Here is a 26,577-nt window from a genome sequence, read left to right as displayed (position 1 = left end):
ATGGCAAGGAAACAGATGAGTAGAGTTTGCTGTGTCAGAAGTGGTCTTTTATGAAATTCTCATCTGATGAGTCAAAAATGACCTTCCTACTTGGCCCTATGTCCTGCAATTTGCTGTTGTTGACAGAGGGTCGCTAATGATACTCCACTCTGCACTGCCTTTCCCTCACACTGCCTGCTGCCACTAAGCGACCTCGGTTAAAACCTTTGGTTCTGGAAAGGAAGAAGAAGACGGGGGTCAAAATTCTGGTGTATAGTGGGGAGGCTAGAGGAGGGAAAGATCTACATTTTCTTTTAGTGGAAGAATGAATAACCTTTAAATAGTAATAAAGCCCTGACTATGTTCTCGACACTTCACATACGTGAACTTATGTATTTTATGTGCTGAATAACCTAGTGAGGTAGTAGTCAATAATATTTCTGTAAGGAAACTAAGGCTTAGAATTCTTTAGTCACTTGTTCAAGTCTCAGACCTGGTTTGTGATGGAGTTGACTTCAAACTGAGGCAGTCTGGCTTCAGAGTCTGTGCTCTAACTATTAAGCTAGAGACAAGAAAGCTGACTCCATCTTTGAATGGAAGAGCAGAGTAGTAATTGTTATCATCAGACTTAAATATTTTATTTTATGCCTTATGGAAGAGTAGAGGGCTTCCCTGGTGGCTCAGATGGTAAAAAATCCTTCTGCAATGCAGGAGACCTAGGTTCAATCTCTGAGTCCAGAAGAACCCTGGGAGAAGGGAATCGCTAGCCACTCCAGTATTCTTGCCTGGGAAAATCCCATGGATAGAGGAACCTGGGGGGCTATAGTCCATGGGGTCACAAACAGTCGGACATGACTGAGAGACTGATACACAGACAGAAGATTATAACCTCCTTGAAGAAAGGGGTTATGCTTTATTATTTTTCTCTCTCTTTCGTTCTCTTTATAGTAGAGTACACTGCCTTAAAAAATACATACAATAACTGTAATAGAAATGGAGAAATTTTATAGATCTGAAGGAAATTTAAAATTTTTTTGATAATATACAGCTATGTTTAGGTGAAAGTAAAGGATGAGAATAATAAGATAAAATTTCCTTTCATAATAAGACCATTTCTTGTAAGGGATTATTATTCCATTGATGCCTACACATACCTTGCATACAGTTGGAATCTGTTTTTGTGCTGTTAGCAGTATTTTTGAGAGGACTGTTAATTTAAATAATCTTGACAAGTTTCCTGAATTTAAGACTAGACTGCTGCTAGTAATTCCTTTCCTGAAGACCCATGTAGTCAGAAGTAGAGGATCCATGTTTCTTTTCTTTTCTTTATTATTTTATAGCTCCAATCATTTAGGTACCTCTGAGTTATTCCATTTTTTGCTATTATTTCAATTCCCCACCAAGACTCTCCCAAATAAAATATACATTGTCATTCATTAAAGAAGAAGTAAGGTAATTTTCTAAGATTTCATTTTTCCAAATATTTAGTTGCTTAATGGCAACTGCATAATGTAAAAATATCATCCCAAATATTTGTGCTTAAAATATCTTTTTCAGATACCATAGGAGTTTATTATTAAAATTTTAATCTCAAATTAAAAGCTAAAAATCATTATACACACACATTCTTTGATCAAAGATATTATACTGTTGTTGTTCTGTTGCTAAATTGTGTCTGACTCTCTGCCATCCCATGGACTGCAGCACACCACGCTTCTCTGTCCTTTACTATCTCCCAGAGTTTGCTCAAACTCATGTCCATTGAGTCAGTGACAGTGTTAAAGTGAGGTATTTAGCAGGTGTAACATAGAGATGACTAATACCTTGAGACAGATGACTGTTCATCATATTTAGCTCTCTCTGTGTACCAGAGGAAATGTACAAATAAAATGTGACCCTGACACTTATCAGAAAGTGTTTTATTAATTTTCTAGTTTTGTATAGGGAGTAAAGTGAAATTATTCAAATGACATCATTAAGGAATAAGGGCAGTTTATCTATTATCTGAAAAACATTATATCCAACAAGTTTTATTATTAGCCCATGACACTTACAAGCATCTATGTCAGCTCTGACCATTGCACCAGCAAATTTGAAACAAATCGGCCTTATAATGGCTGCAAACATGCGCTGCCTTTTACCTTGCTGGTGCTCCCTATGCATGGCTGACAGCCCCAGCCCCTGCGATGGAGAAATGGAGACTGACAGGAAAACGAGGAAACCAGCTTAATGGTGCTGTGTGTTTCTTCTCTAAGGATGATTAAATAATCATAAGAACTTCTCTGAGGGCTAATCTGCTATATTTTCCAGATTTTCACCTTGGGGACATATTGTCCCTTGTCACTGAAACCTCGGGGACAGAAGGGAACGCCACGGGGCGGCACAACAGGAAGCTGAGACAGTGATGATCAGTGCTCGGTTAATGAAGGCATGGCCCGTGGCCTCCGCTGCTCTGCCATATGTTTGAAGAAATGCTAATGACTACAATTCAAATACCTTTTTCATCTTAACTATATGTAAATGTGTTTATAAATGCTCTCTTATAAATATACGATCACATTTTTAAAAGCCAAGTGCTAATGTTGCTTTCAACATCTATAATACACAATAATTAAAACTTAAGCAATTCTGCTTAATTATACCTTATGGGAAACTGTACAGTAATTTATAGAAATTAGGGAGAAAAACAAAGATCAACAGAAATAAAGCAGCAGTTGAACAACTGAATAATAAATCACTTTAATCATTAATTTACAGCAGCAAAATCATTGTAAGAGACTTCAATCCTAATTCTTAAGCAGCTGACTTGTGAAAAAGAAGGTGTTAGAAATTTGGGTATTCCTTGCAAGAGCACAGTTTGAACTGATGGTGTCATTGTCTATGTCTACACTGTTTGTTTTAATGCTGCCGCTCCGAAATCAAGAAGCAATTTGGGTTGAAATGTTTCATTACCATAGCTCTGATATGAATCGCTCTCCTGCCCATTTTCCTATATTTACCCTTCACATTATAGATGATTATTTACTAGAATGTTGTCCCTTTAGGACTAACCCATTCTTCAGTTACCCATCCTTCATAATGGCTGTTTATTTAAAAGAACCAGTTGGCAATTAGCTTGGGATGTTTTGTACATTATATTCTTTTTTAAAAGCTATTCTGAAGGCTCACTTGATTAAATCTATGACAGTTCAGCTAACTGCATTCTAATGATCAAAAATGACACATTTTCCCAGAAATACTCCTTCTCAACACTAAATACTCCTTCTTAACACTAAAAATGCTCAGCTTTCTGGATGAGATTTCCATTTAATTAATGAAAGCAATACATACATGCATATATTAATAGAAATAAAAATCCCAAGTTTGAATAGCCATCATTTTAAAATGTTTCAGTACAAATATTTATTGTCATTTGTTTTAAGATCAAAAAAATATTTAAACTCTTCTTCACTGCATTTCTCTTTTCTTTTGTTAATAGAAGTACTTTTTAAATGTTTATATGATTAATTCTTTTATCTTTAACAGCTGCTGAATTTCTAGCCTTTTTAGAAACTTCCCCTACATGGAGGTCTTGAAAGTATCACTTAATTTTACTCTAGTGCTTTATAGTTTCTATTTTAATAGTGATAGACTTAATCCATTTGGATTTTTTCAAATAATACGATGAAAGTTAGGGATCTAATTTTATATTATTTAAGTAAATGGTGTTTCAGTAACATTTATTCCATGCATAAATCACTAGATTTATCTGCAAGCCTCATCATATATTAATTCCCATATATACATGAATCTGTTTAAGAATTATCTGTCCTGTTTCTCTTGTCTGTTATTTGTCTTCTAATATTACACTTTTAATTTCAGAAGCTTTATAATTTAATACACAGTAGAACAGTCTGTCTAGTCAAGGCTATGGTTTCCCCAGTGGTCATGCATGGATGTGAGAGTTGGACTGTGAAGAAAGTTGAGCGCCGAAGAATTGATGCTTTTGAACTGTGGTGTTGGAGAAGACTCTTGAGAGTCCCTTGGACTGCAAGGAGATCCAACCAGTCCATCCTAAAGGAGATCAGTCCTGGGTGTTCATTGGAAGGACTGATGCTGAAGCTGAAACTCCAATACTTTGGCCACCTCATGTGAAGAGTTGACTCATTGGGAAAGACCCTGATGCTGGGAGGGATTGGAGGCAGGAGGAGAAGGGGCCGACAGAGGATGAGATGGCTGGATGGCATCACCGACTCGACGGACATGAGTTTGAGTAAACTCCGGGAGTTGGTGATGGATGGGGAGGCCTGGCGTGCTGTGATTCATGGGGTCGCAAAGAGTCAGACAGGACTGAGTGACTGAACTGAACTGAACTGAACTGAGAACAGTCCCTCATTCTTTCCTCTTTTTTTATCCCAAGTTTCCCAATATTTCCCTTACATAACTTATAGAATTTTTTGATCCTGATCCACACCTGCCTTCCCCCCAATATCATGCTTGGTTAAAAATATAGGTACAGTATTATGAATGAGAAAAAAATGTATCACCCTGGGTTGCAGATCTGTCCCAATAGCTAGATAAATAGAGATAAAAATGCACCTGAGCTACGTTTCCCAAACCCCAACACTCTGACTTCAGCTAAGAGGTAACTACTATTTTGAAGTTTGTATTTATCATTCCCTTTATTTATGTACAGTATACATAAATAATACATAACTATTTGGGAGAATATTTAAAATGGTATCATAATGTGTTGGTTCCTTTTACTTGTTTTCATCAACATTATGTATCTAAGGTTAATCTTTGTGATTTCATGTACATAGAGTTTATTAATTTCTACTGCTACATGTCATTTCACTATGGGAATGTGCCTCAGCTTATTTTTCCATTTATTTTGGCAAACATTTCAGATATTTTTTATGATTTTTTTTATTATGACCAGGATTGCTATTAACATTTTATAAATATCCTGGTACACAAATGCAAGAATTTCTTTAAGTCAAATATCCATTGGTGGATTTGTGCAATCACAGTATGTCATCATTGAACTTTACAAAAGAATACTATATTGCTTCCTAAGGTTTTTGCATCAAACATCCGTGCATTTCTATTGTATCTATATGTGTGCCTGTGTGTTTGTGTAATATTTATTGTTTTACTATAATATTTTAATTTGACTATGGCTTAAATTATTTCTCTTTTATTCCACAAGATACACTGATTAGAAATTTTTGTCCCATCCCTTTTAAAAAACAATTCAATCACTACTATCATTGAACAAATTATTTAATATCTGTAAACTTTTCTTCAAAAAATGCATAAGGAATAGAACCTATTGCTAAAATGAAATAAAAGGGATAGTTCAGGGAAACATTGAGCACATAGTCTGAAACAGAAAATGCTCAGTAAATGCCAAGTGCTTATTTCAGTTGTTGTTATTACATAGTGAATAAAATTTCTGGGCCTGTTTTGTTCAATGATTTGAGGGAAGCAAATCTTTTGTATCAGTCTGACTATGTGAATATTGGAGAAGGGAAAAGATTTACATAAATAATTTTTAATCTAGACAACTTTACAGCTCATTCTCCAGTGAAAATTTTAAAAAATCAATTACCCAGATATTTTAGCTATGTATACTCAACCACAAAATATTGCTATAATATCTATCTGAATGTTTAAGAATTGTGTTAACAAATTTGGTAACGTTTTCTAATTCCTCCAAAAGTCTATTTTCTTAACACACCAAAAATATTTACCTTATTAGGAAGACAAAAAAATCGAGGTGGAAGATGACTAATGCATGATACAAATCAAAAGCAAATAGTTAAGCAATTTTCTCAATGCAGGAAAAAGAATGAGTGATGAAAGGCCATTAGGCTGATCTAGAAAATAAAGGTCAATGGTGCTTCTCCAAATGGGTTTGACCACAAATTTATCAGGATGTATTTGAAAACAAGTTGATGCATTTTTGTCCCTCCCTAGGAATATCATACATGGGTAAATTCCTCTTATCAGTTCTGCTTTGCTTTAGGTATATACTAAGGAATTCTGATTATCCAGGGCCACCCTGTACTTTTTCTAGCAAAGGCCTCTTAGTAAAGACATGCCACATGGGCAAGACAAAAGGTGACAAAGGGCAAATTCTTCTTTCTTCATTGAAGATAATTAGAGGATGGAATACATTCAAAGACGTAATGTTTGCAATTCATTTCCCAGACAAGACTCACAGGAAAGAAATATGAAAGGATCAGTGATAGAAGAGGACATTGTTTACTGGTAAATCATTTGCATAATGTTTACATATGAATATATTACTTATGAGTATGTACTTTTCTCATATTATTTTTCTTAATGAATTTGATTCTTTTTTTTAACTACAAGGGTCAGTGTCTCTCTTTCTCCTTCTGTCTGGTATTGTTCCGGGTTGTAATAGATTCTATCAATTTATTTTTCTTCTTATGGCCACTTAGAGAAGGGAAAATGATACATTTGTCCTGAGGTTTGTTAAAATGACTTAATGATGCAAAGCATATGGACATGCTTCCAAACAGTGTGTAATAGCAGGTTAAGGAAGTGAAGGCTATCTTGAAGTTTGATGACTTACTAGGGAAAAATTGATGATTGGGAAAGTTGGAGGTTTAAGGGGAGAGAATTAAATAATTTACATATGTAACCTGGAAACTTAATACCTGTTCCTTGGGCCTCAGGGAAGATCTATAATTCTCTTTTTTGAGAAAAGTAATCCTTCTTATGGTTCATGTTCAGACTGGTGAACCACACAAGTGCTTCCTTTCCTGTGAAATGAAACACGAAAATATTTCAGCACAGACTTTGAACAAAGCAGAGATCTTGGGAATGGGATTCTCTCTTTGCATGGAAATAGAACTTATGTAAGAACTTGAAATGCCAATGAAAAATTACTAAAAATTCCCAATAATTAAATACAGATTGCACAGAGTGAATGAGAGAAAACTAGGATGTTATATAGGGGAATATTACTTGCTAGTCCTGAAACTGACTGTACTAGAAATGAGTCTTCCTCAGGCAAACTTCTACCTGGAAAGAATGTTGCCATCTTTCCATTATTTTCCCCTCCCCACAGGCCCTGTCCTTTTAACGCTTAGCCTTCCTTTCCACATATGATCCACACTTCAGCAGTTAGCAAAACTCCAGCCTCTTTCATTGAGGACCTCAGTCTTCAGAACATGTCATAATTGAAAGCTCTCTCCGTTTTGGACTAGGGAGAATTTGAAGTCCAGGGTAGAATAAACATGGAAGCAATCTGGTTTTGGGGGTTTGGTTTTTTTTTTTTTTTTTGCATAATAAATTTTAGTTATGCCTCATTTATTAAAAAGTAAACAAAAAACTCCCCAAACACAAAACAGACATTTTTTGCTAAGAGGTAACCTCTGCCAAAAGTCTTCCCTAAGTCTACATAAGAAATGATAAACTACCCCAGCTGCACTGACTCACAATTAACTCTTGGAGTGCATTAGACTGAAGGACTGAAATCCATATTCATTTTGCTAAGGAAGTGGGGAAAAAACTCCTCTGTTTTACTCAACTGTATAAAAATTGGGCCTTCTCTTTAAATAAATGATTGACTTTAGTCATTTTAATTAATTGTGAATTCAAGTTTCTTTGATGAAATGAAGATGAAATTAAAACAAGAGCATTTTTTTAAAATGGTCTGTTTTGTGATTTAGCTAAGCCTATTCATTTTTCATTATTTTCTAATCATTTTATCTATATTTGAAATCCACTTGCATTTTATATGCAGTTTTCCATGGAATTCAAAAGAATAAATAAAGTAAAAGTAAATATTGGCCATAAATATTCTTCTAAATAATATTTTAAAAAGTAAGAGACTAAAGCCATTGTGTCTAAAGTATGAGTTAGAGAAAAAAATTAATCCCCAAGTATCTGAACATCTATACCTGGCTTTAGAAAAAGCTTGGCTAGCCATAACAAGAAGAAAATAACAAATATGCATTTTTCAATAAAACAATATGTCAAATGCATGAATTATACTGCCAAAAAATTTAAGCTTCATAAGAATATGTATATTGATATATAGAATACTTTATGTATATAAAAGCATTTATGAGGTACAATGTACCAAGTATTATAAACCACATAACATAAGCCATACATTTTAATAGGACTATATACCAATCTTGAACTTAAAAACATGGAAAAAACTTGTAATACTAGGGAAGAGCCCAAATATTATTAACCCAAATTTTATCCCTGTGTTACTGTTTTTAATGTGTTGGTCAACATATTCATTCAGATTTTTCCATAAGATGTTATACAAAAATCTGAATGGAATTTTTGGCCAAGTCACTATTTTTAGAGCATTCCACAGGCTTCCCAGGTGGACTCAGTTGTAAAATCCACCTATCAATACAGGAGATGCAGGTTGGATTCCCTAGATTGGGAAGGAAATCCCAATTGAGGTTGCCATTGAAGAGGAAATGGCAACCTACTCCAGTGTTCCCTAGGAAATCCCATGGAGAGAGAAGCCTAGTGGGCCTCAGTCCCTTGGGTCGCAAAGAGTTGGACACAAGTGAGTATACACACATGCACTGAACATATATATTTCAACATAGTGATATCTTAACATAGAATGGTAGTACATAGGCCTGACACATCAAACAATAGACCATGTTTGAGGGAGAATAATGAATGCTCAGTCAGCAGAACTAGTCAATAGAAAGTGTTGATTATCAAGTAAGTTTTAAGAAAATATTATAAGATTCTATAGTAGGTACGTTGAATGTCCATGTATATAAAACACTTAGGGAATTCTACTATTCTTTTCAAAATGAAAGTAATAAGATATATGCCAACTATTTTTGAGCTTCATCATTTTGACAAGTGAGTTAAGAGTCAGAGACACATACACAGAGAGTAAAGGGTAAAAACAGGATTAAACACAAGTCTTCTGTCAACTATATGAGTATAATTAGTGGTATTTCTTACTCATTAATGAGTCACAAGAAACTACCTTTTCACTTCAAACAATGGGTATAAATGTTGCTGAATTTAGCCCAGTTAGAGCTTGATATTGTTAGAAACTGTAAGAAACAACCTAGATAGTCGGTTATCTAGAAAAACAAACTGTGAAGGTCAATTTTAATGTCATTATTTCCTTATTTCTGAGTTTTGCTTTCCTCCTATGTAAATGTGGGAATTTGAATGCTGACTTTTAGTCTTTTTTTCTAATTAAAATTTTAAAGTTGCCAAATAAAGAGACCAAAATTTAGCATCTTTAGTTGATAGCTGTTATTGCGCATGTTATCTGCCAGCCAGACTTCTCTGCCCATGGGGATTCTTCAGGCAAGAATACTGGAATGGGTTGCCATGCCCTCCTCCAGGGGATCTTCCCAACCCGGGGATCAAGCGCAAGTTTCCCTTGATGCAGGCAGATTCTTTACCATCTAAGCCAACAGGGAAGCCCAAGAATACTGGAGTGGGTAGCCTGTCCTTTCTCCAGGGGTTCTTCCCAACCCAGGAATCAAAACATGGTCTCCTGCATTACAGGTGAATAGTTTACCAGTTTAGCTACCAGGGAGGCCCAGCTGTTATTACAGACCCCTGTATTTGATGCATTATAGGTAGTTTTGGTTTTCTGTACTGATAGGCTATTTTTCTTCCATCCAACTTGATTGCAAAATTCTGACAATTAGTTGGGCAGCAAGCTACCGTCCATCTCTGTATACATGTATATGCGTGTTTTATTTTACATTTGTTAGGTAGTAGAAATGAACCATTTACCATAAAACTATAAGAATTTTTTCTGTAATTGGTACTAATTTCTTACAAATCCTAACTATGTCATTATAGTCCCCCATATTTCCTCTAAGGGTTACTTTGAGGTGGATGAGAAATCATTTAGTGCCAAGCCACTGGGGTGGACTCCTTGGCCTGGGGTGGTCACTTGTAACTGCTGGCCCTGATCTAAGTCCTTGTTCTAGCTGGGTCTTCACACACAGGCACTGATTACATTTGCACTTATACTCCTCTAGATCTAAGTTTCTCTCAGCTTGCACCTACATTTTATCATCTGAGCCAAATAAGTTCCTGTGTGATGTTGCATCAACAGCTCCTTGATCTTGTATCATAAGGGCCCATGTGAGACTCTCCAAGGCCTAAACATTATTTCTCTGCTCTCAGGCCATGTTTGGAACAGGGCAAATGACCCGTGGCTGTGTCAAGCCCATCTGCCTATACATAGCAAGTGATCTTTGTTGCTCTGATGTCTTGATAATTTGAAGGGCTATCCTTAGAAAATCAAAGAGCAAATCATCTTGGCACTAAGATCTATTGCTATTTCTTTTTCTTTTTTTTTTTAAATTGGGGTAGAATTGATTTTCAAGGCTCCCCTGGTGGCTCAGAGTGTAAAGAATCTGCTTACAGTGAGGGAGACCTTGGTTCCATCCCCAGGTTGGGGATGTCTCCTGGAGAAGGGAATGGCAATCCACTCCAGTTTTCTTGCCTGGAGAATTCCAGGGACAGAGGAGCCTGGTGGGCTATAGTCCATGGAGTCACAAAGAGCCAGACACGACTGAGTGACTACTACACTGATTTACAGTATCGTGTTAGTTTCTGCTGCACAATGAAGTGAAGCAGCTACATGCATACTTGTATCCTGGATGAGGAAACGACAACCCACTCCAGTATTCTTGCCTGGAAAATCCCACGGACAGAGGAGTGGGCTATACAGTCCATGAGTTGGACACAGCTGAAGCGACTTAGCACTCACACATACATATATCCCCTCCATCTTGAAACTTCCCCCCAACCCAGGCCACACCAGGGCACCAAACTGGGCTCCCTGTGCTATATAGCAGGGTCCTATGAGCTATTTCACACATGGATTGGTTTTGTTTGTTAGCTGCTCAGTCGTGTCCAACTCTTTGCGACCCCATGGACTGTAGCCCACCAGGCTCCTCTGTCCATGGGCTTCTCCAGGCAAGAATACCAGAGTGGGTTGCCGTTCCCTTCTCCATCACACATGGCAGTAGAGATATGAATTATGAAAACCCAGGTAGGTGGTTTTTATATTATAACTCATATTCCTACTGCATCATGCATTAGATCCAAGCCCACTTCAGTCATGGATTTAATACTCATTTTGTATGACTGTATTTCCTCCACCCATTTTTGACTAATTTTTATCTAGGCTGGTGTCTGAGTTACCACATTTTCTTGGTGTTTTGAGTACTCCCTGGTCGGGGGTGTCTAGGCCGGCTATTAACAACCAGGAGCACCTTTAGTATTTTAATCTCTAACAATATATTTCATTGTCAGTGCATATCTCATAATCTAGCTTCCTAAATTAGAAAAAAAAAGGAATCATAAAAGGCAATAAAGTTAATGTTTTGAAATTCTACCCTACCTTGTCCATATTTACCTATTTCAAAATGAGGAAAGAAAAGTTGGTCAAACTGGACCTCCCCAGTTTACTGATCATTTGCAGCCTCATACAAAAAAAAACAAAAAATTGTATCAATTTTCTCAACCTACGGGCTATTATACATTATTCAGTTTACCTTCTGACTCTTACAGTTCAGGTGTCATAAATGTGAGGATTTGGAATGATCATGTTAAAACACTATATAAGATTGTCTTTGGAGAAAGGTTTATTAAGGAAGTATACTTAGACTATACTTATTTAACTTATATGCAGAGTACATCATGAGAAACACTGGGATGGAGGAAGCACAAACTGGAATCAAGATTGCCAGGAGAAATATCAATAACCTCAGATAGGCAGATGACACCACCCTTATGGCAGAAAGTGAAGAAGAACTAATTACAGCCTCTTGATGAAAGTGAAAGAGGAGAGTGAAAAAGTTGGCTTAAAGCTCAACATTCAGAAAACTAAGATCATGGCATCTGGTCCCATCACTTCATGGCAAATAGCTGGGGAAACAGTGGAAACAGTGGCTGACTTTATTTTTCTGTGTTCCAAAATCATTGCAGATGTTGATTGTAGCCATGAAATTAAAAGACGCTTACTCCTTGGAAGGAAAGTTATGACCAACCTAGACAGCATACTAAAAAGTAGAGACATTACTTTGTCAACAAAGGTTCGTGTAGTCAAGGCTATGGTTTTTCCACTGGTCATGTATGGATGTGGGTACTATAAAGAAAGCTGAGCACCGAAAAATTGATGCTTTTGAACCGTGGTGTTGGAGAAGACTCTTGAGAGTCCCTTGGACTGCAAGGAGATCCAATCAGTCCATCCTAAAGGAGATCAGTCCTGGGTGTTCATTGTAAGGACTAATGTTGAAGCTGAAACTCCAATACTTTGGACACCTGATGCAAAGAGCTGACTCAATTGAAAAGACCCTGATGCTGGGAAAGATTGGGTGCAGGAGGAGAATGGGACGACAGAGGATGAGATGGCTGGATGGCATCACCAACTCAATGGACATGGGTTTGGGTGGACTCTGGGAGTTGGTGATGGACAGGGAGGCCTGGCGTGCTGTGGTTCATGGGGTCGCAAAGAGCCGGACACGACTGAGCGACTTAACTGAACTGATACTTAGAATAATCATCCTGAAAAGGATTATTTTCATAGACAATTATTCATTTTAGTTTACTAATGTTAATGTATTAATAATACATTTTCTAAATAATTATTAATGTATAATTTATTATTTTATAATTAGTCATTCTGTGCTTGTGCTTAACTCCATCTCCTTAAGCTGAAACTGAATATAAACAGACTGTCCCAACTTTTTGGTTTTCTGGCAAAATCCTGTTTTGTCTATTGTCCCGGGAAATTATTTATCATGTCTCCTTTTATTCTGAAAAATGCTTGCTTTGAACTAGTTTATTTAGTGCCCTAGTTATAAGGTATTATATTTGTCTTACATTTTCTTGTGTAGAGCATGAGTAGATTAAGGAATTTAAAAGTTTCTCTTGGACAGATTATACTGTGTTACTGATAATGATTCTAGAGTATTTAACATTCTCCATTGTCCAAAATTCTGGGAAACATTTTTTTTTTTCCTGCTGTTCAAAAATAGGGCAAATCATTAAGGAAAAGAGGATATTTTGATAGCAGTGATAATGGGTGATATCACGGGCTTCCCTGGTGGCTCAGATGGTAAAGAATCTGCCTGAAATGAAGGAGACTTGTGCTCAATCCCTGGGTCGGGAAGGTCCCCTGGAGGAAGAAATGGTGACCCACTCCAGTATTCTTGCCCGGAGAATACTATGGACAGAAAACCCAGCAGGCTACAGTCCATGGGGTCACCAAGAATCGGACACGACTGAGTGACTAACTTTCACTCTAACTTTCACATGGGTAACCTCAGCATTCACCAACCTTAAATACAGTATCCTCAAAACTGCCTTGAATGGACATGTTCCTTAGAAGTCCACAACATGGAGACCAAAGATTAGCACCCTCAGTCAAAAGGGCAGCCTTTACTTACTTTAAGTTACAGAAACAATCTTTCATATGACTTTTCAAAACTCACCACTGACTTCAACTAAATTAAGTTTTATAAAATTTCAATCAAGTATCCTACAGGAGGGATAAGATTTTTGTTTCAACCATCATTCTCCATTTTTGTTGTCTGTATCACATAATAAAAAAGGTATCCAAGAATTTGATGATATGCCATATTTGCTGTACTAATCTTACCTTTGACCTAGGAACTATATGTAAGATCAGTTGTAGAACCTCAATATTAATGAAAACCTTTGAATATTTATCTGGAATTGTTATGATATTGCCCTAAGAATCATGGTGGTCAAGAATCAACTTCACATAGAATAATTATCCTAGTCCTTTCTCTGTACTGTTTAAATAATGCTTGTCCATTTAATGCAGTTATTCATGCACACATCTGTAACAGTTAGGAAGCAAGTATATTTCCATATGATTCTAATCACATTCCAGAATTAGTCTTAGGAAGTAATTGAACATATTGGGAAACCATTTTAAATGAGAGTTAAATGTTGCTTTTATTAAACCTATAAACATCAGTTTTAGAAAAATAAATTCTAATTTACAGTTAAAATATACTAAACAAACATTCAAATTGTCACATTTAGCTATATAAGACTAATTTACCTCTAAGACATGGAGAGTCTGTTATTATTTATTTAGTTATGTCCAAAGTTGAATTTTATTACAACCATGTTAATGATAACTTTCAGTCATTCTTTATAATGACATAATCATCAAGATAGAGATTGTTTTTATATCTAATGAAACCGAATTCTGGAATATTAGCAGAGAACTAATTACAACACTTCAACAGAACAAAAGTGATCCTGAGGAAAAATCAGGTCACAGAAGACTCTACTTTTGTAAAAGTGGTGGGCTATGAGTTTAAAAAGTACAAATCAATCTACTCATTAAAAAAATTTTTTTTTACTGCCTAAAATTCTTAGTTGTGCAGAGTATACAAAGAACAAAATACCTGTTCTGTGAGTAATTACTGTTTACCAGAAGCCTGGTTGATAAGTTTTTCTTTCCTTTATTTTTTTTTACTGAAGGATAATTGCTTTACAGAATTTTGTTGTTTTCTTTCAAACCTCAACATGAATCAGCCATAGGTATACATGTATCCCCTCCCCTTTGAACCTCCATCCCATCTCCCTCCCCATTCCAGCCCTCTAGCTTGATACAGAGCTCCTGTTTGAGTTTCCTGAGCCATTCAGCAAATTCCTGTTGGCTATCTATTTTACACATGGTGATGTAAGTTTCCATGTTACTTTTTCCTTACATGTCACCCTCTCCTCCCCTCTGCCCATGTCCATAAGTCTATTCTCTATGTCTGTTTCTCTGTTGTTGCCCTGTAAATAAATTATTCAGAACCATTTTCATTAGAATATGATATTTATCTTTCTCTTTCTGACTCACTTCACTCTGTATAATAGGTTCTAGGTTCATCCACCTCATCAGAAGTGACTCAAATGCATTTCTTTTTATGGCTGAGTAATATTCCATTGTGTATATGTACCACAACTTCTTTATCCATTCATCTGTTGATGGGCATCTAGGTTGCTTCCATGTTGTAGCTATTGCAAATAGTGCTGCAATGAACAATGGGATACTGTGCCTTTTTCAACCCCGGTTTCCTTCAGCACCCATTTATGATTAAAACTCTTTAAAAAATGGGCATAGAAGGAACCTACCTCAACATAGTAAAGGCCATATATGATAAGCCTACAGCAAACTTTATTCTCAATGGTGAAAAACTGAAGGCATTCCCCCTAAGATCAGGAACAAGACAAGGGTGTCCGCTTTCACCACTATTATTCAACATAGTTCTGGAAGTCCGAACTACAGTAATCAGAGAAGAAAAAAAAAAATGAAAGGAATTCAGATCGGAAAAGAAGTAAAGCTCTCACTGTTTGCAGATGACATGATACTGTACATAGAAAACCATAAAGATAGTGTCAGAAAATTACTAGAGCTAATCAGTGAATTTAGCAAAGTTGCAGGATACAAAATCAATACACAGGAATCACTTGCTTTTCTATATATTAACAATGAAAAATCAGAAAGAGAAATTAAGGAATCAATCCCATTCACCATTGCAACAAAAAGAATTAAATATCTAAGAATAAATTTACCTAAGGAGACAAAAGAACTGTACACAGAAAATTAAAGGACACTGATGAAAGAAATCAAAGATGGAGAGATATTCCATGTTCCTGGGTAGGAAGAATCACATTGTGAAAATGACTATACTACCAAATGCAATCTACAGATTCAATGCAATCCCTATCAAATTACCAATGGCATTTTTCACAGAACTAGAACCAAAAATTTTACAATTCATATGGAAACACAAAAGACCCCGAATAGCCAAAGCAGTCTGGTTGGTAAGTTTTGATTCACAAGAAGCACAGTAAAGTTTTCATAGAATATAAGATTTCTGTAATGACAAAATTTCAAAGATTATTGGAGATTAGGAGGTATCAACATGAGATTATAAGTGTTCTTTAAAATTTTTCCAAGAAAACACATTTAAAAACAAACATGAAAACAAAGTTATGATATACTATAACCATAATTCAACAACAAAGACATCTTAATGTGTATAATTAAAACAATAATATTAAGCTATCAGTAAATTAAATGAACTAGACCTAAGGGAAAATGCTAAACAACAGCTATTTTTCTTGTATGATGAATATGATTGAAAATATCAGAAGACACACAATTCTTTCACCAATTTTGAAGAACCGTGGGACCAAGGAGTATAGTGGTTATTGCTGAAAATTCTCAAACACTTCCCTTTCTATTAAACCTAATGACCAGAAAGCTATGCATATGAACAAATGACTCTGGTCAACTATAGCACCATGTTAATAAACTTATATTTAATTATTTGTCTCGATCTTCTACTGATTATTAAAGGACCTTGTACACTGTTAAAAAATTATCATCAAGTGCACTTTCTACCACGGTATTCAAAATTCTTAGAATTCTGTCATAAATATCTCTCAGGCTTTGGAAATAATGAAATGGAATGCATTTTCTCTTAGATGACAAGTGTCAATTTTTGCCCTGATTTTTAAAGAGCTTAAATTTATTTTTTACTGCAAGTTGACAACTTTTCTTGGTCTAATTTTGGGAACCTCACTCTATTTTCTTCCTCAAATACGTCCTACTAATAGCTGTTTCCTTTTCTTAAAGATCGGATATATATTTAATTACAAGGTAGTCCCAAATCCTTTGGAAGAATGGGTAAGGACAATAAATAAATAGCATGGTTTTGATTAGAAATGAAGTGTCTTGAGAACACTGTTCTCTGAGTGAGAGTTGTGCAGTTAGCCTGTACGATAGCTTGAATTCTGATGTAACTGGAACCCTCAGGTTAGGTTGTCTACTCACTTGTTTGTTGTGGATAAATGTCACACTATTAAGTGTGTTATGCCATTAAGTGTAAATTGTATTCACCCCTCTAATGCTAAAAGACACCATGAGGATTTCTTGTTACTTAAAAGTAAGAACCCAAATTAGGAAGCATGGTAGTTGGAATTTAATCCACATATTTTATGCCAAACTCTTTTTTCAGAGGGTTAAGAAAAGTCACAGATTATTCATGAGTCATGAGATTATAGCATGTATACACAAATATCTCCTCATAGCCTCCCAAACATTTCATATGTACCTGCGCAATATGTGACATAAAGATCTCCTCCCACTTTGCTTTTGTTTTTGTTTATTATTGTTGCTGCTCTGTCTTCTGGGTCTGGAGATGTTGGGGGTCCCAGGCTAAACATGTAAGATGTTGGCAAGAAGAAGGGCAAGTGAATAATCAACTATCTTCTTCACTCTTTCAAGTATTGTGTCATGTATGATGGAAGCACTATTTCTGCCTTGCTTTTAAGATGTAGCAATGAGTGAAAGTGAAGCATGTTTTCTCTGAAAATCTTACTTCATTCTGATTGGAATCAGACCCTTTTGTAACTTAAAGTATCATTCAGCTTTAAGGTCTCTGTCCCATGAAAAAATCTAAAACTTGTTGAGTTCCACAGAAAGAAGAAGAATTTAAACTCATATATTTCTTAGCATTCTCATTCTGAAATAAAAGAAACTGTAGAGGAGTTAAGTATATATACATGACAGTAAGTGGTAAGCTTCCTATTATTCAGCTTTATTCTGAAGATAGATTTTTTCTACCTTAGAGCCCAGTTATATCAAGAAAAAAATATTCTGTGACAATAAGCATTTCCTCCATCTTTATCTGCCGTGATTCTTGAATTTATCTGATATAAAAGCATTTTCCTGTTACTATTCCTGAGAGTCATTGCTAAAACATAGTTCATTTTATTATAGAAACAGAGTAAGCTAATTATCTCCTGAGAACTTGTGATAATTTTAAGGGTTATGCATAAGATGTTAACTAATCACACAGCTCCCAGATATTTGTAACATGCAGTGTGACTCTGAGGTCGCATTTAAATGAGTGCTAGGCATGACTTGTGATGTGTTGTTTCTGGTGCTGCATAGAAAAAAAAATGGTGTATTATGCAAAGCTAAATTTGCAATACTTGATATGTCTTGTTTCAGATTTAGTAGAAACATACCATATTTCATCACTGTCTAATAACTGACAGGATTTTCTTTTAAATATAACAACTTTAGTTTAAAAATATTCATGAAATAAAATAGGAGAAATTAATTGCCAATTGCAAATATGATGCAAATTAATGCAAACTAGCATGACTTAATATACATGTGTTAAGATAAAGTTTCTTTTTAAATCATATCTTAAAATGATTCAGTAATGTGAATGAGGAAACTTGGGTCCTTTCCTTTTTTTTAAACGTAAGTTATGTTGAAGTCAATGTCATTGCTGCCTGTAACATGGAATTCATTAGGACTTGTTCAGCACTGTCCGATTTAAATGAAAAATGTGTAGCACTGACACATTTGGTTTGCAAATCTATTAACTGGATATCATTCTGTCAGGACTAATTTTTAATTTACAAATTTCTTAAAAATATGTCAACATTCTCTATGCTTATTTAGTCACTACTTGTTTCTTCATTAATGCTATGCATTCGATATAGCCTAACCAACTATTGAACTTACTCTCCTTAAAGTCCTAAGACTCTTTTAATTCTCAAACTTAACAGCAAATGAATATACAGTGATTATCATCCCAAATCTATCTGAAGCCTGACACGGCTGCTGCTGCTAAGTCGCTTCAGTCGTGTCCGACTCTGTGTCACCCTATGGACAGCAGTCCTCCAGGCTCCTCTGTCCCTGGGATTCTCCAGGCAAGAATACTGGAGCGGGTTGCCATTTCCTTCTCCCATTGACATGGCTAACTTTCTGTTTTCATTGAAAACTACTTCTCTCAAAGTATCTGTCTTATTTCTTTACTTATGACTCAGACTATTTCTCTCTTTCACATACTCTATTTTCCCCAGCTTATATTAAATGATCTCGAATGTTCTGTTCCTACAACTTTCTTTTCATCAATATTTTCCTTTGCTCACCTTATTCTCTCTTTCAATCTCCCCTGGGATTTTTTTAACTCTAGCAGTGCTTTCCATGTAGTAGCTTGTATTGTGTTTAATTGTATACACTTCCTCTATGAGATTTATACACACAAGAGATTAGTAGACCTATCCTAAATAAGCACAACTCATATATGTATTATCATTGTTGTTCAGTTGTCTTGTCATGTCTGACTCTTTGCAACCCCATGAAATGCAGCACGCCAGACCTCCCTGTCCCTCACCATCTCCCAAAGTTTGCCCAAGTTCATGTCCATTGCATTGGTGATGCTATCCAGCCATATCCAGCCATCTCATCCTCTGACACCTTTTTCTCCTTCTGTCTTCAATCTTTCCCAGCATCAGAGACTTTTCCAATGAGTCAACTGTTCAAATCAGATGACCAAAACACTCGAGTTTCAGCTTCAGCTTCAGTCCTACCAACAAGTATTCAGGGTTGATTTCCCTCAAGATTGACCAGTTTGATTTCCTTGCTGTCCAAGGGACTCTCAGGAGTCTTCTCCAGGACCACAGCTTGTAAATATCAATTCTTCGATGCACCACCTTCTTTACAGTCCAGCTCTCACAACCGAACATGACCACTGGGAAGACCATAGCCTTGACTATACGGACTTTTGTTGACAGAGTCAAGTCTCTGTTTTTCAACTCACTGCCTAGGTTTGTCATAACTTTCCTGCCAAGAAGCAAGCATCTGATTTCATGGCTGCAGTCACCATCCACAGTGATTTTAGAGCCCAAGAAGAGGAAATCTGTCACTACCTCCACCTTCTCTCCTTCTATTTTCCATGAAGTAATGGAGACAGATGTCATGATATTATGGTTTGTTGTTGTTGTTGTTTTAATATTTAGCTTTAAGCCAGCTCTTTCACTCTCCACCTTCACCCTCATCGAGAGGCTCCTTAGTTCCTCTTTGCTTTCAGCCATTGATCGGTATCATTCACATATCTGATAATTCCAGCTTGAACTCATCCAGTCCATCATTTTTCATATTGTGCTCAGTGTATAGATTAAAGAAACAGAGAGACAGTGGACATGTATGTATAGGAACATTCAAGTTTTAAAAATGTTTTTACATTCATTTTCTCTTTAGAAGTTAAATACCCCATCATTTTTATCTTTTACTTTTAATTTGTATCCAAAACACTGGCTTATATCTCAGACTTAAAAACTAGTCATGGGTAGAATAAAAAAGATAAAGGTCTCTTTGCTTTGAAAAAATTTGTTCCTAAAATTTGATGACATTTCAGTCACTTGAGATAGCTTAGGTTACTATTTGTGTTCTCAAAGAAATAAAGACTTTTTCTGTATCTGTCAAATATATTTTTTGAGAATTAGAGAATCCAAGAGAATGAAAACTTTTAAATTTAAACAGCTTGTTTTTATTTTATCTGGAATATATTATGGCTTTTTTTTAATTCAAGTAATTACTCATAGTTTTAAAATAAGTTAGAAATTATTTTTATTTTTTAGTAAAGCAATTGATAAACTTGTCAACCACACAAGAGCACAACTCTGCCCTAATTCAGCAGCAAATGTTTTTACCTATTTTTAGACAGCATATTTTTTTGTAGACAGCACTTTTGTGAAACATGCATACTGGAGCCTACTAGGAAATATAATACAGAAATTTTAAAGCATTATTTACAAGTACAGTATCTAATGGTTCATGTAACTATCTTGAGGAAACAATCAGATATACATATGTTAAGGTTAAATATATGCTTAATTTCCTTCTTTACCATTCATTCAGAATACTCAGAATCTGTCTATTTCATCTTCTTTTCAGTGCCTCTGTATCTAGCTTATCTTATCCCCAGAAATAAACCTACTTTGTAGATTTTATGATTTCAATATATGCTTTTTAGTTAAGATTTTCTTGTCAAGCTCACTTTTAAAAAAATAAAGAAAATGGCATGAATGCCTTTCTTTTTGTTAATGTGTATGACATGGAGAATATATGAAGTCATTCTAGACACAACCAGCACTAAGAACCCCATTCTGACAGCAAGCAAGGGCTCTGCTGAGAATATCAGGTACAGAGAATAATACAGTATACATACAACAGAAAGCCATTCAACTAAATGTGCCCACAATGTCTTTTCTTCCCACCATACCCAAGACTTTTCCAGGTTGTAGAGTCTAGAATCAGAGAAATTATTTCAGAAAGGTGACTGACACACTGTTTAAGGGTTCACACACTACTTCATTTTTTCTGGGCTAATTCTGTCTACATTTACTCGCTGAAGCAGCTCCTCCTCCTACTCTTATTTCTCTTCCTGATTCTCACCCAACTGCACTGTATTATGTCAAGAAAACACACAAAAATTGGCTCTCTTTTTATATTTTTTCTAGTTTTCAGAAAATTAGCTGACACCTAATCTCCCACAAACTGTCTACTGACTTTGGCTAATTCCTTGAACAATGCCTAGAAGTTCTCCCACCTAAGTCTAACCAAATACAAAGAAAGTTAAACTGAAGTTAAAAAGAAAAGAAATGTCAAAGTACTATGAGGCCCTCAATTTTTACAGGCAGATTATGAGTCAAGGTCAAACCATATAGGAAATATCCTTCAGTCTGTCAGTGAAAATAGAACAGATCTTTAACAAACTGGATCAACTGTTTAAAAAAGCATAAGGTGACCATATGTACATCTGTTTACCTTCACTTCCTAGCTATTCTCATATACTGGGGCAAGACACAAGTTTCATATTAGTGTCTTGGCTTCCATCAAAGAAGCAGCACTGCTTCTGGAGAGAAGTCTTTGTTTTCTCCCACAAGAAAACTATTTAAGGTGCAGTTTGATTGAGAAAACAAAAACAAAAAATCCTGAGCAACAACAACAAAAACCACCACTGACCTGAGAACCAGGATTAAAACAGCACAATGGTCGTATATATGAATGTTTAAATATTTAAAAAGTAAGCATTGTAAACCTGGGAACTCTCAGAAAAAGGTGGACTTGACTGAGTGATTGAACAATGATGACAACAAAACTGGGATATATATATCCCCAGGAGTATACAACATGGTACTAAAACATGAACAGGTCCACAGTATATACTTGGAATGTATCCTTGAGCACCAGAAAATGAAATTTATCAGTAAGTTAGTTGGTAATTGATTTAAAATTCTATTTCAAATTTAAATTAGCACAGATATGATGCCTACCGTGGAAGTACCACCGTGTGGGTGTACGCTCAGTTGCTCAGTCACATCAGATTCTTTGCTACCCCACGGACTGTAGCTGGCCAGGCTCCTCTGTGGATGGGATTTCCTAGGCAAGAATACTGGGGCAGATTGCCATTTCTTACTCCAGAGGATCTTCCTTACCCAGGGATCAAACTCATTTTCTGCATTGGTAGGTGGATTCCCTACCACTGAGCCACCTGGGAAACTGAAGCATCACCATCAAATGCTGAACTCTTATCCATGTAATTGGATACCAGGTAAATAAATCCACAGCATTTTCAATTTACACATAATGTGTAAGTAATAAAGTCAAAGCTTTCTCCATGGCTGAGACAGCCTTGTGTCAATTCATAACAAATTATTCTTTGGGTTCTAGGCAATATTACCCTATTTTTCATCTTTTATAAAATTTGGTGAACATGATCTCAAACTATAGTTGTCCCCAAGAAAGGAGAAATTAGATGTGGCCTGGCCTATCTGAGTCTCTACTGATGACAGCAGGAAAAATTTCCATTGACATTTCTGCCTATTTTTTTGAGTGACCATTCAGACCCTGGTGTTCAAATAGTCCTGGTAACACTGAAGCAGGAGTTCTCCCGTCACTACAGTTCCTTAACCTGACTCCTTCCTCGGTGGGCTGTAAGCAGGGAGGCTATCCACCCTGAACAGATTTTAGAATGGAAGGGGTGTTAATAACTGTGTTGGGACAACAGGGATGTCCTGAGGCAGCATGGGTTGGGTGGGGGGACTGAGATCAATTTTCAACAGCTAAAAAGAGGGTATGAGGAGGAGGAATTAAAATCTCAGTTAATTTGACACAATACTTTTGACAGTGGTTTTCAAGACAAAATGCATTGAAATAGAAGAGGCTGATGCTTCTCACACTGTATGGATGTTGCAGAAAATGCCACAATCACGTCAGATTTAATGCAGAGCACCCAGGCTCACAGAATGTACTTGCTATCTCCAGGACACATTAGTTTACTTCCCCAAGACCTTAGGGTTGCTCTTGTATTCCCCTTGACCAGAAGAATTGCTCAATGAAAACCTTAGAACGCATTTAGGAACCTGTAGGAGACAACTAGTAATCATTTACCCTATTCTGCAGCCCCAGACTTAAGAGCTTACTACGGTAATTCTTGCAGAACTGTAAAGGGGGAAGGGGCAACTGGTCATTTGAGTTAACGTCCATGGTATTTGGTTAAAATACAATAAATAAATTAAATAATGGAAGTTCCTTTCAGTACCATGAAACAAAAAGAAAATTTCTACAAAAGTCAAGTTGTACATCTTGATGTGAAATAAATGACACTGACATATTGGAGAAGCAAATGTTAAAATTTATTTTTTCTCTTGGAGCAGAATTAACTTTTTTTTTTTTTTTTTGAACATACAGATACTTTATTGCTCACCTTTCACACAAAGCACACCTCCAGCCATTTTCTTTCACAGCTTGACAGTATTTACGTGTACAAAAACCCAGCAAGAAGCATCATGTAGATTTCAGCTACGGTGAGTGTCAAACATCAACTCAGCCAGGCTTTTGTTTTCTGCAGCAATAATAAAGGGCCTCCTGCTCTAAGCAAAAGTCTGTCCTCTTACTTGGTAGTGCATTTCTTTCATTACAAAAAGTCTCCTGCCCAAAGCAAACTAACTTGTATCTGCTGAGCCAGTGGTTTTAACTCGTGCATAAAACAAATTTCAGTTTGCTGTTTCTTCTAGCAGATTTCAAGTAAAAATAAAGTTGAAAGAGGAACTTGTTTTGAATGGATGCAGGTCAGTTTGAATTGCTAAACTTAACTAAATGACTACATGTACTATAGGTTCACAACTTAGTCTGCTTTTATAATCTTTATGGATTTTGGCCGTGTTCAAGGTTTTCCGAGGAGCATATGGTACAGTATTCTGTCAAAAGGATAAGGCTACTGAATGTGCTATCTGCAGAAGAGCTCATTTAATAGGAACTGACCTTAAAGTTCTATCATGAAGCAAATGTTGCATAACCTCTCTGAATAAAAAGCCAATCAGGGCAGAACTGTGCTTGGAAAATAGGCATCAGAATACTTTAAGGAAAACACATATAAATGGATTGTTAATATGAGGAAGGTTTCCTAGTTGTAAATCTAAAAAAATCTAGAAGAATTCTCATTTTTCAAAACTGCATATTGAAAACATGAAAACTACTTATTCAAGTAATTTCTTCAGAAAAATACGCATGTTCTGACTGTGGAATTAGTCTAAACTGGTCAGTTAAAGGCAGTTTTAATTACCTTTTAAGAAATTCTTCATACAAAGGAGAGATATTGTATGTGTTTCTCAAATAAACAGCATTATGTAAGTCCATTAAAAAAAAAAAAAAAAGAACAGTATTGTATGAAGACCTACAAATGCTTATGCCAAGCAGGAATCTGCCTGTCACCGGTGATCTCACATTAATTCAAAATCAATGCTGGATTCAGGATTCTGAAACTAATTTCTATTACTTGAGCTCTAGCAAAATGTAAGGTTCTAAGTAGCCTCAACTAGTATAATGTCTTCCCTGTCCAAATCCAGAATGATTATACTGGTAACCTCCATGCTGGAAGTGCTGTTCAAATTGCCCCCCTTGATGATAATTCTGGCTCCCTCTTCCTCCCCAACCTCCTCCTTGGCCAGCGCGTCCACCTCGGCCTCCACGACCCCCTCTCCCTCCACGACCACTGCCTCGATCACCGTGATGCCCACCATCTTGGTATCTATTGTCCTGCTGATATCCACCACCCTGGTATCCACTTCCTGTGTAAGTAGATGTTTGGAAGCCACCATAGCCACCGCCCTGATAGCCACCACTGTGGCCACCATGATAGCCACCGGCCTGGAAACCCGCATCTCGATAACCGCCATCTTGGTAGCCACCCCCTCCTCCACTGCCTCCATCTGTCCAGCCTCCTTGATGCTTATTTCCTCTTCCTCCCCCTCGGCCACCATGGTCGTAGCCACCACCACGTCCACCTCTCCCTCCTCCTTGTTGTTCATGACCTCTTCGTCCTCCATATGAGGAATGTTCGTAACCACCTCTCCCGCCTCCTCGTCCTCCGGCTGGTTGCTGGGGGCCATCTTGCCTTTTCTGCCATGGTGGCATCTCTGGGGGTGGAGGTTCGATTTCATTGGGCCTACCTCCTCTGTCAGGAACTCTGCCCATCAACACCTTATTGATGGCACAGGCAGTCTTTTCTCTTATAGAGCCACTGCTCGTCCTTAAGATCTTTGACAAGTCTTGTCTTGCAGCCAAAAGGTGGGCAACAGAAATAGTACTTTTAGGAGATAAGACTGAGCGTTTTGGCTGGTAAACCTTCGCCAATTTTTCTGTTTGACTCTTAGCTCTGTCAGACCAGCCAAAAGACTGGACAGTGACATCCAAACGCTTTATTAGCAGCTTTCTCCCAACTTCATATTCATTGGCCACAGCTTGGTTAATTGCTTCTATCTTTTCCCAGTGGGCCGGTCCCATTGGCTTCTTCAATAAAGGCTTTCCCACATGATTAGGTGGAACTTTTGCTAATGTTTCCTTTAATTTTTTTTCAATCCCGCTGAAGAATTGGAACATAGTTATATTGGCTGGAGGTTTGGACATTCCTAGAGCAATACATATGCCTTTCAACTCTTGAAAGACCTCACTACCGCCTCCTTCTTGAGCTTTTTTTGGAAGAGTATTCACACAGAGCATTCTGGCAGCTTCTAGTTCTGAGATGAGGTATGTGAGCAAAAGGAGGCAGTTCTTCTGAATGAGAAGGCGCTTGGTCACATCACCAGATGTCAGTGAAAGATATGGACAGTTCATCTCCCCTAGTAGCCCACTCACCTCAAGCTGGAATTCTTCAGCTTCACTTGGGCTGTTAGTTGCTTGCACATTTTCCTCTAGTTTACAGAGCACTCTTAATTCAGACACCAACCAAGCACAGAGTTTGGTAAACTCAGGGGAACTGGCTCCAGCAGTGACAGCCTGAGACAGAGCGCCATCTTCTAACAATGGACCCTTGTAACCCAGATCTTCCAACGACTCCAAGATGTCAGTCTCCATGAGGTCACACTCCATGCTACTGTGGTATTCAAATTTCCGAGTCATCAGGCTCCCCTCTTCGCCGGCAACGCGTACACTCAGAATTAACTTTTGAAAGTCATAATCTTCCTTCTCTCTCTACACACACACACACACACACATACACACACACACACATATATAGGTAATACACTAACATAGATCTATGCATTTAAAAATTCTTATATAATTTCATTATGTGGATATATGTGTAAATACAGTAATTGCCCTATATATGTGTATACATTCCTATCTATGTATATAAATTATATATACATATATGTATTGTACATACAAATAATACAATATCTGAAGTGAATAATTATTAGTCTGAGTGT

General features: G+C 36.7%; 1 protein-coding gene across 1 annotated transcript; it reads right to left on the bottom strand.

Annotated features, from left to right (window-relative positions):
- Positions 1–24,471: 24,471 nt before the first annotated feature.
- Positions 24,472–26,294, bottom strand: LOC122438153 (protein FAM98A-like). Its single transcript, XM_043462743.1, has one exon. The coding sequence runs from the start codon at positions 26,264–26,266 to the stop codon at positions 24,680–24,682; it is 1,587 nt and encodes a 528-aa protein (XP_043318678.1). The 5' UTR covers positions 26,267–26,294; the 3' UTR covers positions 24,472–24,679.
- Between the last annotated feature and the right edge of the window lie 283 nt (positions 26,295–26,577).

This window comes from Cervus canadensis, chromosome 3 (genome assembly GCF_019320065.1).
Source record: "Cervus canadensis isolate Bull #8, Minnesota chromosome 3, ASM1932006v1, whole genome shotgun sequence".
In the NCBI taxonomy this organism is placed as follows: Eukaryota; Metazoa; Chordata; class Mammalia; order Artiodactyla; family Cervidae; genus Cervus; species Cervus canadensis.
The sequence above is the reverse complement of the archived record's forward strand: the minus strand, read 5'-3'. Positions and strand labels throughout refer to the sequence as shown.

Coding starts and splice junctions, on each gene's coding strand:
- LOC122438153 (XM_043462743.1), bottom strand. CDS start 26,266: ATGACTCGGAAATTTGAATACCACAGTAGCATGGAGTGTGACCTCATG.